This window comes from Mandrillus leucophaeus, unplaced genomic scaffold (assembly GCF_000951045.1).
Source record: "Mandrillus leucophaeus isolate KB7577 unplaced genomic scaffold, Mleu.le_1.0 Scaffold25, whole genome shotgun sequence".
Classification (NCBI taxonomy): Eukaryota; Metazoa; Chordata; class Mammalia; order Primates; family Cercopithecidae; genus Mandrillus; species Mandrillus leucophaeus.
In genome coordinates this window covers 6387128-6402624 of record NW_012102587.1, presented here as the reverse complement: position 1 = coordinate 6402624, position 15497 = coordinate 6387128, and the positions used below count along the sequence as shown (strand labels likewise).

The 15497-nt window shown below is 50.7% G+C and overlaps 1 protein-coding gene across 3 annotated transcripts in view; it reads left to right on the top strand.

The window, feature by feature from the left end:
- STEAP3 (STEAP family member 3, metalloreductase) overlaps positions 1-15064 on the top strand; it is a 41982-nt gene extending 26918 nt beyond the window's left edge. For all 3 annotated transcript variants that reach the window (XM_011983452.1, XM_011983450.1, XM_011983451.1), the window contains 2 exons: positions 4483-4647; positions 12459-15064. In XM_011983452.1, coding sequence (XP_011838842.1) covers positions 4483-4647; positions 12459-12740 — 447 coding nt within the window. In that variant the 3' untranslated portion in view covers positions 12741-15064. The remainder of the gene's footprint in view (positions 1-4482; positions 4648-12458) is intronic.
- The last annotated feature ends 433 nt before the right edge of the window (positions 15065-15497 follow it).

The window sequence follows — 15497 nt, the reverse complement described above, 5'->3', positions numbered from 1 at the left end:
CCCTTGGTGGGAGGCTCTGCGGGGCTCCTTGGGGACTAGTACAATGTTGCTGCCCAGGAGGGGGCAGATCTGCATGGAAGAGACCACGACCACTCTCTCTCCCCTGAGCTGGCAGGTATTTCCAGCAGCAGTGGGTAAGACGGTGACGGTGCCCACTATCCCCCACAGCAAGACACACCACTGCTCCCTCCCTCCCCTGCCACCCTGCAACTGCCTTTGTCTAAATTCTCTGCCCTGCCAAGGCTCTCCCTGATATTCTGTTAACCCAATTCTGCCCTGATGTAAATACCAGGGCACAGAGAGGCTCATGCAAGGTAATTTTCCCTGCGTCCCAAAACTCTTTAGGGCTGCAGGCCCTGGTGAGGTTGCCAGGAAACCATCCCTCCCGCAGGACGAGATCAGTCAGAGACACCGAAGGCCTCTCACGCAAAGGGGCTTAAACTTGTTCTGCAGAGTTCTTAAGGGCAAAACCAGGGCTGATGTGGGTATGTCGGGTGGATGGTCAGAGGGAGGCAGGGGCTTGACACACAGCAGCCCAGATGTGGGGAGGTGCCCAAGCCTGGACACATCCAAGCAGATTCTGGACGGTCCGCGGTAAGCCATGCCCGCGGTTCTGGGCCTGGGCACCTGAGGCTGTTCTGCCTTCAGCCCCAAACAGCAGGGCCTCTGGGCAGCTCAGGCCTGAAATGTGGCTTCTGCTGCCAGCCCGTGGGCATCTCACCACAGGGTCCCCACACATCCACTCACCACCCCAACTGCCCACGGGGCCCTTGGGTTCAGGGAGCACATTAGTCCAGGCACAAGAAACTCCTCCAAGATTTCCTTACAGCCCTGAGTCTGCAGATTAGGAGGCAAAGCTGTATCTCAACTGTAGGGAAAACCTGTGAGACCATGTTTACAGACTGTATTGTTACCAACAATAACTGATATTTGTACAGGGCCTTTGGTTTTGCTTGTGTATTTCCCTGGAAATACACATTTCAAGATCAAAATCAAAGATCAAGATCAAAGAAATGTTTAAGCTGCACTCTGTTCTCCTATTACCGTCACCCCAAGCTACATCTGCACATGGCTGGCATAGGATGGTCGGTCTGAAATGCTCATCTGACCATGTCACTGCTGAAAAGGTTCAGTGATTCCAGTGTCCTTGGGATAATGGTAGAACCCTCACTATGTAGCTAGACTCCCTCCACAGCCTCATCTCCCCTTCTCCTGTGACGTGTCAACACTTGGGTCCCATACTGTCCTCTAAATGGGCAGAGCTCATTCCTCTTGCTTGGCGTGCCCACCCTGGGACACCTTGACAGCCTGCAAACTCCAATTCCTCCTTCAAAACCCTACCTCTGTTAAGCTCCCCCAGCCTCTCCCCTGACTTCCCCATACCTGCCTCTGTAATCTGTTGTATTTTGTAAATACTATTATTTTTCTTACACACTGCTTCATACCCAACTCAGAGGTCCATGACTGGGTCTTCCACACCTTGGGGTCCGTGGTTCCTAACAGAGGTTCCCAGTGCATGTTCACTGAGTGACTGATTTTTAACTGCCCACCACAAAGCCAATACCAGGCATCTTAAGAGGAGTGCACGTAGAACTTGGAGCAAGAACTAGCCTAACTGCCTTGTTGCCACTGAGAACAACAGCCATTTATTACATTAAGTGCCCACTGTGTGCCTGTCCCATGCTACTCATTCCACAAACGTAATGCTTTTAGTCTTGCAGTAACACAGCAAGATACAAGGATGCTATGAGCCAGGAAAGGGACTGCCCAGGGTCTCATGACCGCCCACCAGTGGCAGAGTCAGCGTCAGAATCCAGGCCTGTGGTCTCTATGCCCCCCAGGTTGCCCTTCCACACCCTGCCACTCCCTCCTCCTCTGAGTCTGGCAGGCAGTGAGTCAGTACCACTCCCTTCCCATCCATCACCCGCTGTGAAGACATGGAGAGGGGCTAATGCTGCAGCCCCACTGGTCCTTCAGCGTCTGATCTGCAACCTAGAGGGAAATCCCACACCTGAATGCTGTCTTTCCCTCTCTGGTTGGTGACGACTCTCCTTCGCCTTCTCAAGGTGGCGAACTTGATCATCTCTAAACATAGAGACTTACTAGGCGAGCTATTACACCTCTGTTCCAGTTAGCCATGTGCGCCACTGGTCACCGGGGAGCTCTGAGCACAGCACTGTGGTTTAATAGGCTGGCCGGGAATCTCATGGACTCCTAAGGCTGGCTTAGGTTCAGTCCTCATGTGGCTCTTCGCCATCCACTGCTCCCTTGCCCACCTCATCCCTCCCTTCCCAGCGTCACTGCAGAGAAGAAATATTAGAGGAAAAAAACAAGACATTTTGCAAGCCAATGTGGTATATGTGTGTGTAATCATCGAAACTCTGACTTGTGACATTAACTGCCTGATCTTCCCGAGACGCAGAGAGGAATGACTAATGAAGCAGAGTTAAAGAACAAACAACTTCCAGCGAGGAGATGACTTACTCAATTCATGCTGCGAGATGTGAGTAAGACTTCACTGGGCAGAGGTACGGAGGAGACCTCTCCGCCCTCTGCATGCCTTTCCAGCTAATGGTGACTTCAACCACAGCAGGCACACAAGCAAAATCAAGAGAATTTCAGACATGACCTCATCCAAACCTCCCAGGTAGAGAAACTGAGGCCCAGAAACAGACCTGTTAGAGTCACATGCCACTGGTGGTCAGGACAAGAGGCTGGATCCCCAGACTCCTGGTCCCTTAGTGGCTTAAAGTCACCAAAGTGAGCCAGGCCTGCCCTAAAATAGAACAGAGGCGATCATTTTTCACAAATTGCAGGAAAAGCACTCAATGGATGGCATTTTCTCCATTTCTTTAAACTTTCTCTTATAAGCTATATAACCATTTTGCTCAGCCAAGTGGATTCACTTTTAATATTTTATCTGGTAACTGAGCTCATGTTATTATTATTATTTTTTTCTGCTGAAATTGTTTCTCAAAAAACCTGTATGAGTCATTCTATTTTGAGAGGCAGCCTATTAAAGTGTAGTCACATCTTCTAATGGAAATACTGTTCCTTGTTCTGCTGACATTATAGAATTAAAGTACCAGCATTTCACAGTGATTCACAGAGAACACTTTGACTTCCACGAACTCTGCTGCCTGGTCTAGTTGCACCTTGATAAAAGTTCTTCCTCGGCCGGGCGCGGTGGCTCACGCCTGTAATCCCAGCACTTTGGGAGGCCGAGGCGGGCGGATCACGAGGTCAGAAGATCGAGACCATCCTGGCTAACACGGTGAAACCCCGTCTCTACTAAAAATGCAAAAAATTAGCCGGGCGAGGCGGCGGGCGCCTGTAGTCCCAGCTACTCGGGAGGCTGAGGCAGGAGAATGGCGTGAACCCGGGAGGCGGAGCTTGCAGTGAGCTGAGATCGCGCCACTGCACTCCAGTCTGGGCGACTAAGCGAGACTCTGTCTCCAAAAAAAAAAAAAAAAAAAAAGTTCTTCCTCATGAGGGCACTGTGCGAGTGAGTGTTGGCCGGGTTAGGAGGGGGCTCAGTGGCACGGTGGGGAGAGAAGGGTCAGAAATCTCCAGGTTCATACGGGCTCCCCAATTTATGTGTCCTGGAGCTTGGTGGGGGCCCCAGATCTCTCAGAGGGCAGGGTGAAGGCAGGTATCTTTATTTTCTGTAGCCCAGGGCCTGGCACACAGTAGGTGCTTCGTAAGTGCTCGCTGAACTGCTTGGTGAATGGCCGTCAGTCTCTCTTGCCTGGCAAAGTTGAGCCAAGGCTGTGTGCCCCAGGCAGAAGTAGAGAACTGGGTAGGAAGACGGGAGGCTGAGAGCTTTGGGTCAGGGAGTGTTGGGGGCTCAGTGTCTGCTTGTGTCTTTGTATGTCCTGAGTGTGAGCCAGTGACAGGGGCAGTGTGGGGGTCCAGGAAGACAGAGGGCTCAGGGTGAGACAGGCTGGGAAGGGAAGCAGCCAGTAGGGTGTGAGCTCATTGGCTGAGGGGATTCTGAGCTAGAAGAGCTCCTCTCTCCTGTCCTGGGATTCTGGGGCCAGAAAACCGTGAGACGGAGCCATGCTTAAGGGCTGGATTTCTGGTTGACTCCTTACTCTACTGATGTGACTGTTCTGATTGGTTGCCCTGGGGCAGATGTGTGAAAGCCCCAGAAGCCCCAGTCATTGGCACCAGAGTGCGTGGGTCCTGGTCCCAGCTCTACATCTGTTAGCTTCATGTGACCTTGGGAAAGTGATTTCATCTTTGTGCCTCATTTCCTCCATCTCCAAAATGGGATAGTAGTGATCTCTACTTCGTGGGATGGTTTTGAGGATTCGATGAATTAGTGCCTGAGAAATGCTTGTCACAGACCCAGGTAGTGTCAGGTGCAGTGTGAGTACCCGCCGTATCATCTTTCTCGTGTCCTTCATCATTGCCCTCCCAGGGCACCAGCCTTTGCCACAGCGTTCATGGTTTTCCTTCTTTTCCTTCCATCCATGTCAGGTCTTGGCCAACAAGAGCCACCTCTGGGTGGAGGAGGAGGTCTGGCGGATGGAGATCTACCTCTCCCTGGGAGTGCTGGCCCTCGGCACGCTGTCCCTGCTGGCCGTGACCTCACTGCCATCCATTGCAAACTCGCTCAACTGGAGGGAGTTCAGCTTCGTTCAGGTAAAGTAGTCTCTCGTCCGCCGGCAAGCTTCAGCGTGGCCCTGGCCCACCTCTCATGAGTAAGTGCTCCACCTTCGAGAACTGCCTGGGCTCTGATCATCCGCACAGCAGGACCACTCAGTGAGATGCCAGGCCTTCCTGACCCAGAGGGCCCATCCAAGCCTCCTGATAGGGGCTGCCCGCTACAAACTTAACCTGCCACTACATGAGGAAGCCAGACACAGGCATGGGAAAACATTACATTCCAGGACACTGAGCCCTGGGTCCACTGTTCTCAGCTTCTAGAATTCTTGAGCTTTCCAAACAAAATTGAATGACATGAAGTCACTGGACATTTTGCTGGTCTAGGTAGGAGTCCGTGGGCTAGGGAGTGAGCGAGCCTGGTCCACCACCCTCCACCCCTCGTCTCAGCCTGGCTCTGTTGTTCCCCTTAACCCCTTGATTCATGCAGCGTGGATGGGAGACAAGCATTAGGACCCCAGTTTGTAGGGGATGCAGCACAGCTTTTTCGCAAGGATGCCATTCCTATGAAACAATCCAGAAAAGGGAGGTCTGTCATCAAATGAATTTGAGAAAAGATTTACTTCCCTCTAAGAGATCACAATGCACTTTGGCACATCAAAAATTCTAATAACATCTACAACAAACAAACCTTTGTCAACCAGACTTATTGGAGCATTAGCACCCTCCCCCTCCTTTTTTCCAAATAACAGCTATCAGCACTCCACAAGCTGGGCACTGTGGCATGTGGCTGGGATCCCAGCTACTAACAGAGGCTGAGGTGGGAGAGTCACTTGAGCTTGAGTGATCCTTCCAGGAGTCAGAAGTTCAAGTGTCCAGTCTGGACACCATGGCAAGACCTCGTCTCCAAAACAAACAAACAAACAAACTCCACAGAACATACTCTGGGAAATGCTGCTAGTGGCAAGTTTCTTTTTGCATTTGTTCATTCAACAAACATTTATTGAGCATTTACTGCAGGCCAGGCATCCTGCTAGGCCTGTGATGCAATAGAGAAGAAGACAGGCAGAGCCATCTTTCCATGATAAAGGAAACGGAGGCGGGGACATTGTTTACATTTCTTTGGCATCTCCCACTGTTCTCCACACAGAATCTGCGGTCAGTGTTGGCGGATTAACTCCTCCCCTCCCTTGGGTGGGAGCTGACTAATGCTGTATCCTGCCATTGTATCAGGGCAGAGAACAGCCATCCTATCCACCCCCACTATCAACAGAAATCTGTGCAGGGAGGACGTGGTACAGGACTCAGGGACAGTGACAGCGTAATGCTCTTATGTAATCCAAATTAATTGCTCCTGACCAGGGATGCTTCACATCCATTGGAACAACACAGAGTTGTAGCCATGTATTTTTTAAAGTGTGTCTGCCTCTGAATCTCCCTGACTCCGCTCATCTCGGAAGGTCCCTGGAGGAGGGCTCAGGGCTGACACATGCTAGCATACGAGAGGGGGAAGAATTTTATTTATCTGCCACTAATCCCCATGTGTCTCACACTCAAATCTAGGATTTTCCTCTTCCCACCTGGAAGTATCTGGCGTGCACGGCTTATCCACAATTAAAATCGACCGCAGGCTGCTCCTCTCACCAGAAAGCTGCTCCCTTAAGCAGCCATAGATTACATGCCCTGGCTCTGGCTGCCAGAGAAAGCCGGCGGATTTGATTTTGTTAGCAAGAGCTGACTGAGACCCTAGCAGCTGCCTTCTACTTTACATATGAAAGCGTTGAAATACAAATAGGACAGTCCTTTTGCCACTGCAAGAGCGGGGTGGTGTTAGGTGGGTAGAGAGGCAGGATTTTACTTGTGGAAATCAATGCCTGCCTTCCATCCACAAAAACCAGATGTCAATACGGAGGAGGCACTGTCAGCGTCGCCTGGGAAGCCCGGGTTCCAGCTTTCCCTCCCCGCAACCCTTCTCTGTAAGTGTGGGCAGAGCATGTCTGCTCCAAGAGCCTCAGTTTACACCCCTGAAAAACCGAGTTAATGCCCTACAGGGATTTTATGAGCCACAGCAGGAGATTATGTGTGAAAAAAAAAATAAAAAGCATGTTGCTATTATTCTTAGGGTATCTGGCCACATTTCCATTATCCCTGACTAAGCTACCAGCCATCCGTTTCTGAGTTCAGTAGGCGACAGTGAGATAGAGGCCAGGGAACTCCAACGCTGGGCCTAAAAGTGGTCCAGGTCAGTGTTTGCAAACTGGTGGACACTCACTAGTGGATCATGCAATTGATTCCGTGGATCACAAGCAGCATTTTAAAAATGAAATAAAATAGAATGACAATGAAAACAGTGGAGTGTTTTGCATGTTGTCAGGATACTTTTTCAGTTATGTGGATTTGCTAGTTATATTTGCAAATGTAGCATACCTCATTGTCTACCGGGCAGCAGAGGAAAACAGGATTCTTACTGCGAGTCCCTGTCAAATAGGTTGAGAAATTGAAAACCCAGGCCTGCCTCCCATCCATGGACCCAGATGCTGAGGGATGGCTCTGGCAGTCTATTTTTGCGGCTCCCTGAGTGACTGATAGGTGCGCATGCCACAGTGTGTGGCAACTTCCCGTGCAGGGAACACAGACAGTGGAACCAGAAGACCTGAATTTCAGTCCCAAGACCCCCACTTACCTGCCCTGCATCATCAGACAAGTTTCCTAGGCTCTCGGAGCTTCGGCTGCTCGCTTGTGCCTGTGCCCACCCTATATGGTCATTGAGAGGATCTGAGCTGGACACGTTAAATGCAGGATGCATGCAGCCAACAGTGGCATGCTGGCTTTTAAGGTAAGCTGCAACCTTCTCCTTTAAAGTTAGCACGGCCAGTGAGAAGCTACCTGAGCCCCATCACCCTCCCCTACACACATGTCCACAGCAGACACCACGCTGCGGGGACAGCCATGATTCTTGAGGAGCCGTGGTTGACCCCTAGATCTGTAATGCTTTTGTTACCAGAAAAGGGTCCTGATCCAGACCCCAAGAGAGGGTTCTTGGACCTCACGTGAGAAAGAATTCAGGGCCTGTCCATACAGTAAAGTGAAAGCAAGTTTATTAAGAAAGGAAGGAATAAAAGAATGTCTACTCCATAGTCAGAGCAGCGGCATAGCTGCCCAGCTGCTTATACTTATTGTTACTTCTTGATTATATGCTGAATGAGGGGTGGATTATTCATGAGTTTTCCGGGAAAGGGATGGCAATTCCCAGAACTAAGGGTTCCTTACCTTTTTAGACCATATAGTGTAACTTCCTGACATTGCCGTGGCATTTGTAAACTGTCATGGCGCTAGTGGGCGTGTCTTTTAACATGCTAATGCATTATAACTAGTGTATAATGAGCAATGAGGATGACCAGAGGTCACTCTCGTTGCCATGTTGGTTTTGGTGCTTTTGGCTGGCTTCTTTACTGCAACCTGTTTTATCAACAAGGTGTGTATGACCTGTATCTTGAGCCGACTTCCTATGTCATCCTGTGACTAGCAATGTTTAACCTCCTGGGAATGCAGCCCAGTAGATCTCAGCCTCATTTTACCCAGCCCCCATTCAAGGTGAAGTCACTCTGGTTTGAACATCTCAGACACTTTATTTAGCTAAAAACCATTGAAACAATGTGTTGATTCCACAAAGAGGTCACTTGCGCTCGCATTTATCCTTTTGTTCCCAAAGCTGTTTTCAAAGTTTTACATTTTATTCTGTGTTCCTTTGGGTACTTTCTGTTACCGTTTTGGTTTGGTTTGGGTTGTGCTAACTGTTTCAATTCAGCCAGTTAAACATTATTAGATGTTAGACTGCAAAATACCCCAGTCAGAGCAGCTCATCTGCACAGAAAAATGAGGGTTCAGCTTTCAGAACCTAAGTTCTCTCCCAGAGTGAGAGGAACTGCCTGTGACCTTGCCCACTCCAGCCACCTGCCTGAAATAATGACAAGACCAGCCTGATCCCAGCTTCGTGAGCGATTGTCCAAAGCCCCTTCGTGCCATAGTAATTGAGCACCAGCAGGAGCTACAACGACCTGGCTGTTTCCTTTTTGCTAACAAGCTTACGTATAATAAAAATGGCCCTAGCTTGGGGATCTTATTAATTGCCTCATGACAATCCCTCTCCTTCTTTTGGGCTTCTTTGGGTTCTGGGATTTTTAAATTGTTCCCAAGGAGAGTTTCTGGGAAAGTAACTCTCTGGAATCATGCAGGCTTCCCACTGGGACAGGAAAGTCAAAGGCCCTTTGTTATTGGCTGGCCTTTGGCTGTCAGTCCTTGCTATGAACCAGTAGCCTGGGGCTGGAGCTTCCTGCTCTCTGCACCATGGGATTTTGGATGGCACAAGCATGAGGATATATGAACAGGAGGAGCTGACTGCCACTGGTGGGCCTCGGAGCAGTGTCTCCACACTGTCCCTGTGCAGAGCCCAGAGTGTCCAGCAAAATTCATCACTCTCCAGATCAGGGGCTGGGGACAGTGGCCCACACAGACCAAACACTGGAGCTGCAGGGCACGTTGCCCGAGGGAGATGCAAAGACCTCACTGGGTCCACTAAGGCTGGCTTTCCAGGCCTGGACGGGCTCCCATTGCCGCACCTTCTGGAAAAGCACCACGACACAGAGGTGGGTGCCCAAAGGCTCTCAGTGGGGCTTTGTCTAAGGAACAGATAGGTCCAGGTCTTCCCCAGTCAAGTGACCTGAGCAGAGGGGCCCGTGTGGACTTTTCACCCTGAAGCTAGAAGGGTGTGGTGACGACAGTCTCCTACATGAGTGGTTTAGATCAGCCTCATCTGCCGAACCTTAAAAAACAACAGATGCCCACGTCCCGCCCCAAACCAATTTAATCTGAATTTCTGGGAGTGGGGTTTGGGCACTAATATTTTACTCAAGCAAGCTCCCCGGGTGATTTTAATGTGTAGCAAGGTTTGAAAACCACAGTCTGATAGCCACAGAGTGACAAACTCTCGGGGATAAAGGGCATTGCCCAGCCATCTTAGCAACACCAGTAAGTCCACAATGAGGAGGGGTGGGAGGGCCCACAGTTAATTAGGGCTGGGAACCTGGCTGGGGAACATCAGGGTGATTGACGTCAAGACTTATTCTTTTTTTTGAGATGGAATTTCACTCTTGTTGCCCAGGCTGGAGTACAATGGCATGATTTTGGCTCACCACAACCTCTGCCTCCTGGGTTCAAGCGAGTAGCTGGGATTACAGGCATGCGCCACAACACCTGGCTAATTTTGTATTTTTAGTAGAGACGGGGTTTCTCCATGTTGGTCAGGCTGGTCTTGAACTCCCAACCTCAGGTGATCCACCCGCCTCGGCCTCCCAAAGTGTTGGGATTACAGGCGTGAGCCGCCACACCCGGCCAAGACTTTTTCTTGATGGTCGGTTCTGGGGACCTTTTTAACCACAGTCTTCCACACCAAGAGATTAGAATTTAGAAAAGTTGGGGTGGCTGAGAAGTTGCAGGGGATTTGGAATTATTGATAGAAACTTCTGGAAGTGGCAAGGATTTGCTTACGTGTGCAACTGACGGTCAAGGAGGCTTCTCTTTGGGAGGTGACTACATTAAAATGATAGGAATTCACTGTGAGTGACAGCACAAAGCCCACGGTGGCTTCCTCACTCTTCGTGGTGAGCCAGAAGTTGTTAAAGACCGGGCCAAGAAGATTCTGGAAGTGGACACAAAGCCAAGAAGAACCAGAAAGAGTGAAGAAGGATAGAGAAGGTTTTATATGGTTATTCTACTTGGGCCCAGGGATGCTGAACGTGAGAACCTGTCTGTGAAATTGTAGTGTGCAGCCATTGGAAAATGTTTATTATTATCTTTAGCAAAAGCATTACAAGCAATTCTCCCACACCATGTTCTTTCACTCACTGACATTCACCGTCCTGGTGTCTGTTCTGGAGCAGGCGCAAACGAAGGGACACACACACACACACACACACACACACACCAGGGAGGAGCAAGAACAGGGCCCAGTGTGGAATCAGACCCACTTAGAAACACTTCTGAGGGGAGTGCAAATGAGAAGCATCTGTCAGCCGAGGCTCTGGATTGATGCCGACAAGCCGGGCTAGAAGGGAATCCATAGAGACCACCCAGAGGTCTCGGTGAGCTGCCACATTTAAATTACACCCTCGCGATGTCTCCTTGGAGAAAATGCGTTATGTGTTCGTTGCTTGATGGGTCATTGCTATTTCCATCCCTGTGTAATAGACATGGTCTCTCCTGCCCCAAAGCTCTCAGTGGCTCCCCAGTGCTCGCAGAATTCAGTCAGAGCCCCCCTGTGCCACTCTTCCCTCGCTCTCGGTGCCCTCTGCTGTGTCACTGCCTGCCCTGTCTAGGGGACTAGATGGAGGCGACTGCGCCTACCCAGCACTTCCCCCTCTGACTTTAGCTTTGGAAATTACTTATCTCCCACTGAAGTTGATTAAGTGGACTGCCCAGGGTTCATATCAGTTGAACCAGCACCAACAGTAGAACCTGGATCTCTTCCTTCGTGGTCCATGAAAACTCGTACATGCCAAGAGGCTGGAGTCACAGAGCAGCACTTCCCAGCCATTTTCACATTGCAGCTCCTACAGAAAGTCATGCTTTGGGTGGTGGATCAGTCACTCTTGGCTGGAAGTGACCCACAAAAGCCCACACGTGGTTCAAGGGGTGGGAAGCTCCATTGTAAAATGGCTGGGACCATTTCCACTTGGAGTTGGACGGTCTCTTCTCCCCACGGTCACTAATCTCCTCCAGAGGGAAGAGCAGGCCCAGCGGGGTTTCCACCCGGGATATTTATAACCCAGCATGGGGCGGGAGGTGAAGGTCTGGCATGCACAGAGGGCATCTGTGTGGTGTTCTGGGGCTTTCTATATGGTGCCAGGTCACCCAGACCACAGGCCCCATGAGTGGGCCTTCACTACTGGTGCCAAATCCACATGCCATCTGTAAATTATTTACTCTGCATTTATCTTCAAGCTAATTTAAAATTAGTCCACTTTTTAATCTGATCTTACCTTAGGCCAAATGTTATCTGTGAAATTATGATTTTGGTATACAGGCAGACACTTGTTACTCTAATATACATTAAGATACACACAGAACTAGTAAAATTTGTATACACACACACATATACATGTATATGTGTGTATATATATTTAGAGACAGGGTCTTGCTCTGTCACCCAGGCTGGAGTGCAGTAGTGCAGTAGTGTAGTGGCACAATCTTGGCTCACTGCAGCCTTAACCTCTTGGGCTCAAGTGATCTCAGCCTCCCAAGTAGCTGGGACAACAGGCACGTGCTGCCACAGCCGGGCTAATTTTTTTGTATTTTTTGAAGAAACAGAGTCTCACTATGTTGCCCAGGCTGGTCTCGAACCCCTGGGCTCAAGCAGTCCTCCCACCTAGGCCTCCCAAAGTGCTGGGATTACAGGCGAGAGCCACCGCAGCAGGCTTTAACTGTTTTTTAAACTTCTTTGAACTTAATTCCATCTGAAATCATCCAGCAGCCTCCAGAGATACAAATAACCAAGTTAAGGAAAAAACATGGTTATATGGTTATTGTAAGGAATCCGCATGAATTTGTCAGTCCTTAGATACCTTCAGCATAGAAGCATTCTTCCCATTTTCCTGTTGTGGGAGCTGAGGCACAGAGAGTTGAGAGTTATCATAAAATCACACTAAGAGTGATAGAACTCGGGTTCCAACCCAGAGCCACAAGTGCTAAGGCCACCCTCCTTCCCCTCCGCCAGGCCAACAGAGGAGTTGTTGGCAGGATTGCTGCATCTGTCATCCCCTTGCCCTCACTCCAGTCTTTTTTTCGCTCCACAGTCCTCGCTGGGCTTTGTGGCCCTGGTGCTGAGCACACTGCACACGCTCACCTATGGCTGGACCCGCGCCTTCGAGGAGAGCCGCTACAAGTTCTACCTGCCTCCCACCTTCACGCTCACGCTGCTGGTGCCGTGCGTCGTCATCCTGGCCAAAGCCCTGTTCCTCCTGCCCTGCATCAGCCGCAGACTCACCAGGATCCGGAGGGGCTGGGAGAGGGACGGCGCCATCAAGTTCACGCTGCCCACGGACCATGCCCTGGCCGAGAAGACGAGCCACGTATGAGGTGCCTGCCCTGGGCTCTGGACACCAGGCACATGAGGGACGGTGCCCTGGGCCTGTTAGGTTTTCTTTCCTTGGTGGCGCAGAGTGGTATAACTGTGTGCAAATAGGAGGTTTGAGGTCCAAATTCCTGGGACTCAAATGTATGCAGTACTATTCAGAATGATATACACACATATGTGTGATATGTATTTACATATATTCCACATATATAACAGGATTTGCAATTATACATAGCTAGCTAAAAAGTTGGGTCTCTGAGATTTCAACTTGTAGATTTAAAAGCAAGTGCCGTATGTTAAGAGAAGAGCAGATCATGCTATTGTGACATTTGCAGAGATATACACACTTTTTGTATAGAAGAGGCTTGTGCTGTGGTGGGTTCGATGTATCCCTGCCCATCCCACCCCCACAACTCCCCTTTTGCTACTCCCCCAAGGCTCTTGCAGAGCTGGAGCTCTAAGGAGGAGGGAAAGCAACAGCTCCGCCCAGAGTCACCCCTGATGCCTGTGAGCAGGGGCCGCATCTCTTCCCTCCACCTGGGGCAGCAGCAGGAGGACTGGGGAGGAGCAAAATCGGGCAGTCGGCCTGGAGTCTGTGCCTGGTCCTTTGCGGGGTGGTGGGAGGATGGGGGGATTGGGCTGAAGCTGCTGCACCTCATCCTGGCTGAGTGGGGGAGACATTTTCCCTAAAAGTCAGAAGTCACCATGGAGCCTGCAAATGGATCCTCCTGTGAGAGCGAAGTCACCTCCTTGCCAGAGCCATCAGTGAACCTGGCTTGAGAACAAAGCGTCATTTCCTTCCCTCCTTTAAGCTGGTGATGAGCATCCTTTAAACCACTGTGCCTTCTCACCCGTTCCATCTGTAGTTTGAACATCTCCCAGGAAGGCCTAGAGTAGACCCTTTAGAAATCAGCCCAAGGGGCAGAGCGAGAGAAAACACTAGGGAGTGAAGCTCCCCAGGCGCCAGCGTTGAGCCCTTTCGGGGACCTTGCCTGGGCTGAAGGATTGTCTTCATTAAGTCGCTCCTGGGGAAACATATTGGGGACTCCAGATGTCCTCCGGCAGAGGACCCAGAAAACCACACTGGCTCCAACTTCCTCCTCATGGAGCATTACACTTCCAAACAGTGGGGAGCGACGTTTCCACCAAAGCTACACACCTAAAATGCTGCTGCCCCAAAGCACAAGAGGAGAGAGCACCGCCGGGGCCACAGGACGTCTGTTGTCCAGTCACACGCCATCCTCGCTGCTTCCTCCTGACTCTAGCTTACTTCCCCTGTGGAGAAACAGGTGTTCTTGGCTTAGCCCCCAACCCGCTGCAGAACCAGGGTGATCTGTCACCAAAAAAAGCATCTTTGAAGACAAAGGGGGTGAGGTCTTGATAAGTCTCCTGGGCCTGAAGGCATCTTCTGATAGAAGGAAGACAGTAGGGCCGGTGAAGCTGCCCAGAGACAGCGTCACAGATGAGGCTGCCCCTGCCCCCCAGGAAGGCTTCATGAGCTCATGTCTATGGAGCACATGGGGGTTCTTCAGTGAAAAGCAGGAGAAAAGCCCACCGCAAGGATAGCTCATTAGGCACATGACCGACGCAGGGAAGGCCATGCTGGGGAAGCTCTTCCTGCTGGTGTTTTCCATCTGCCGTGCCAAGGCTGAGCGGCAGAAACTTGTCTCATAAACTGGCAATGATGGAGCATCAGCTGTGGCCCACAGAGAGCCTCGCTGAGAAGGGGTCAGGTAAACCAGAGATTTTAGCATTGCCTTGGCATAACAAGGGCCCATCGATTCCCTACTAATGAGAGGCAGAGAGAGCATGGGCAATGGAGACCCACAATGATCCCCAACCCTGATGGGTACTGGCTGCCTGCCCTGGGCCAGGGAATGGCTCCTTATACCAAAGATACTGGCACAGAGCAGAGCCCAGTGCACGTCCTCCCCTTCCCACCCACCTCTGGCTGAAGGTGCTCATCAAGAGGGAAGCGATTCTAAGGTGGGTGGCAGGAGGGAACAGGTGCCACCTGCTGGACAATCAGCACATGAAAGGCAGGCGGGCTGTGTACTGGGCCCTGACCGTGTGTCCACTGCTGTCTTCCCTACCTCACCAGGCTACTGGCAGCAGCAGCCCCTGAGAGCACATCGCTCCCTACAGCCTGGTAAATTCCATGTGCCTCTGGGTACAAAAGTGCCTCCACAACATGCTCTGGAAACCCCAAATGCCACAGTCGGAGGTTGGTATCTAAAATCTATGCCTTCAAAAGAGTCTGTGTAATTTTTTTTTAACCTGGTAGACGGTCTAAAAAGCAGTGCAAATAAACACCTAACCTTCTGCGAGCTTCAGGCTTTTATTTCTGCCATGCAGATCACATATCCGTTCATCCACTAACTCGAGAGGCCTTCAGCTTGGAGCCTGCTCTCAGGCAGGCAGTATGCAAGGACTTGGGACTGCCAAGGTGAACATAGTGATCTGTGCTAGAGCTGGCCAATGAGGAAGGGCAGATGTGCAGACCTAAGGGACTAAGGGACATGCCAGGGAGGAAATGGGCAAGATCCAGGTGACAGAGTGTTGGGTGGAGGCGTCGGGATGTGAAAGGAAGGCTTCCTGGAGTGGTCTGGAGTCTGAGGCCTTGAGTGCAGGTAAAAGCAGCAGAGCTTCTCGAATTAGAATGTGCCTGGGAGTCACCTAGGAATGTGGTTCAAACGCAGGTTCTGATTCATGGTCTGGGGTGAGGTCTGAGACTGTGCATTTCTAATAAGCTCCTGGG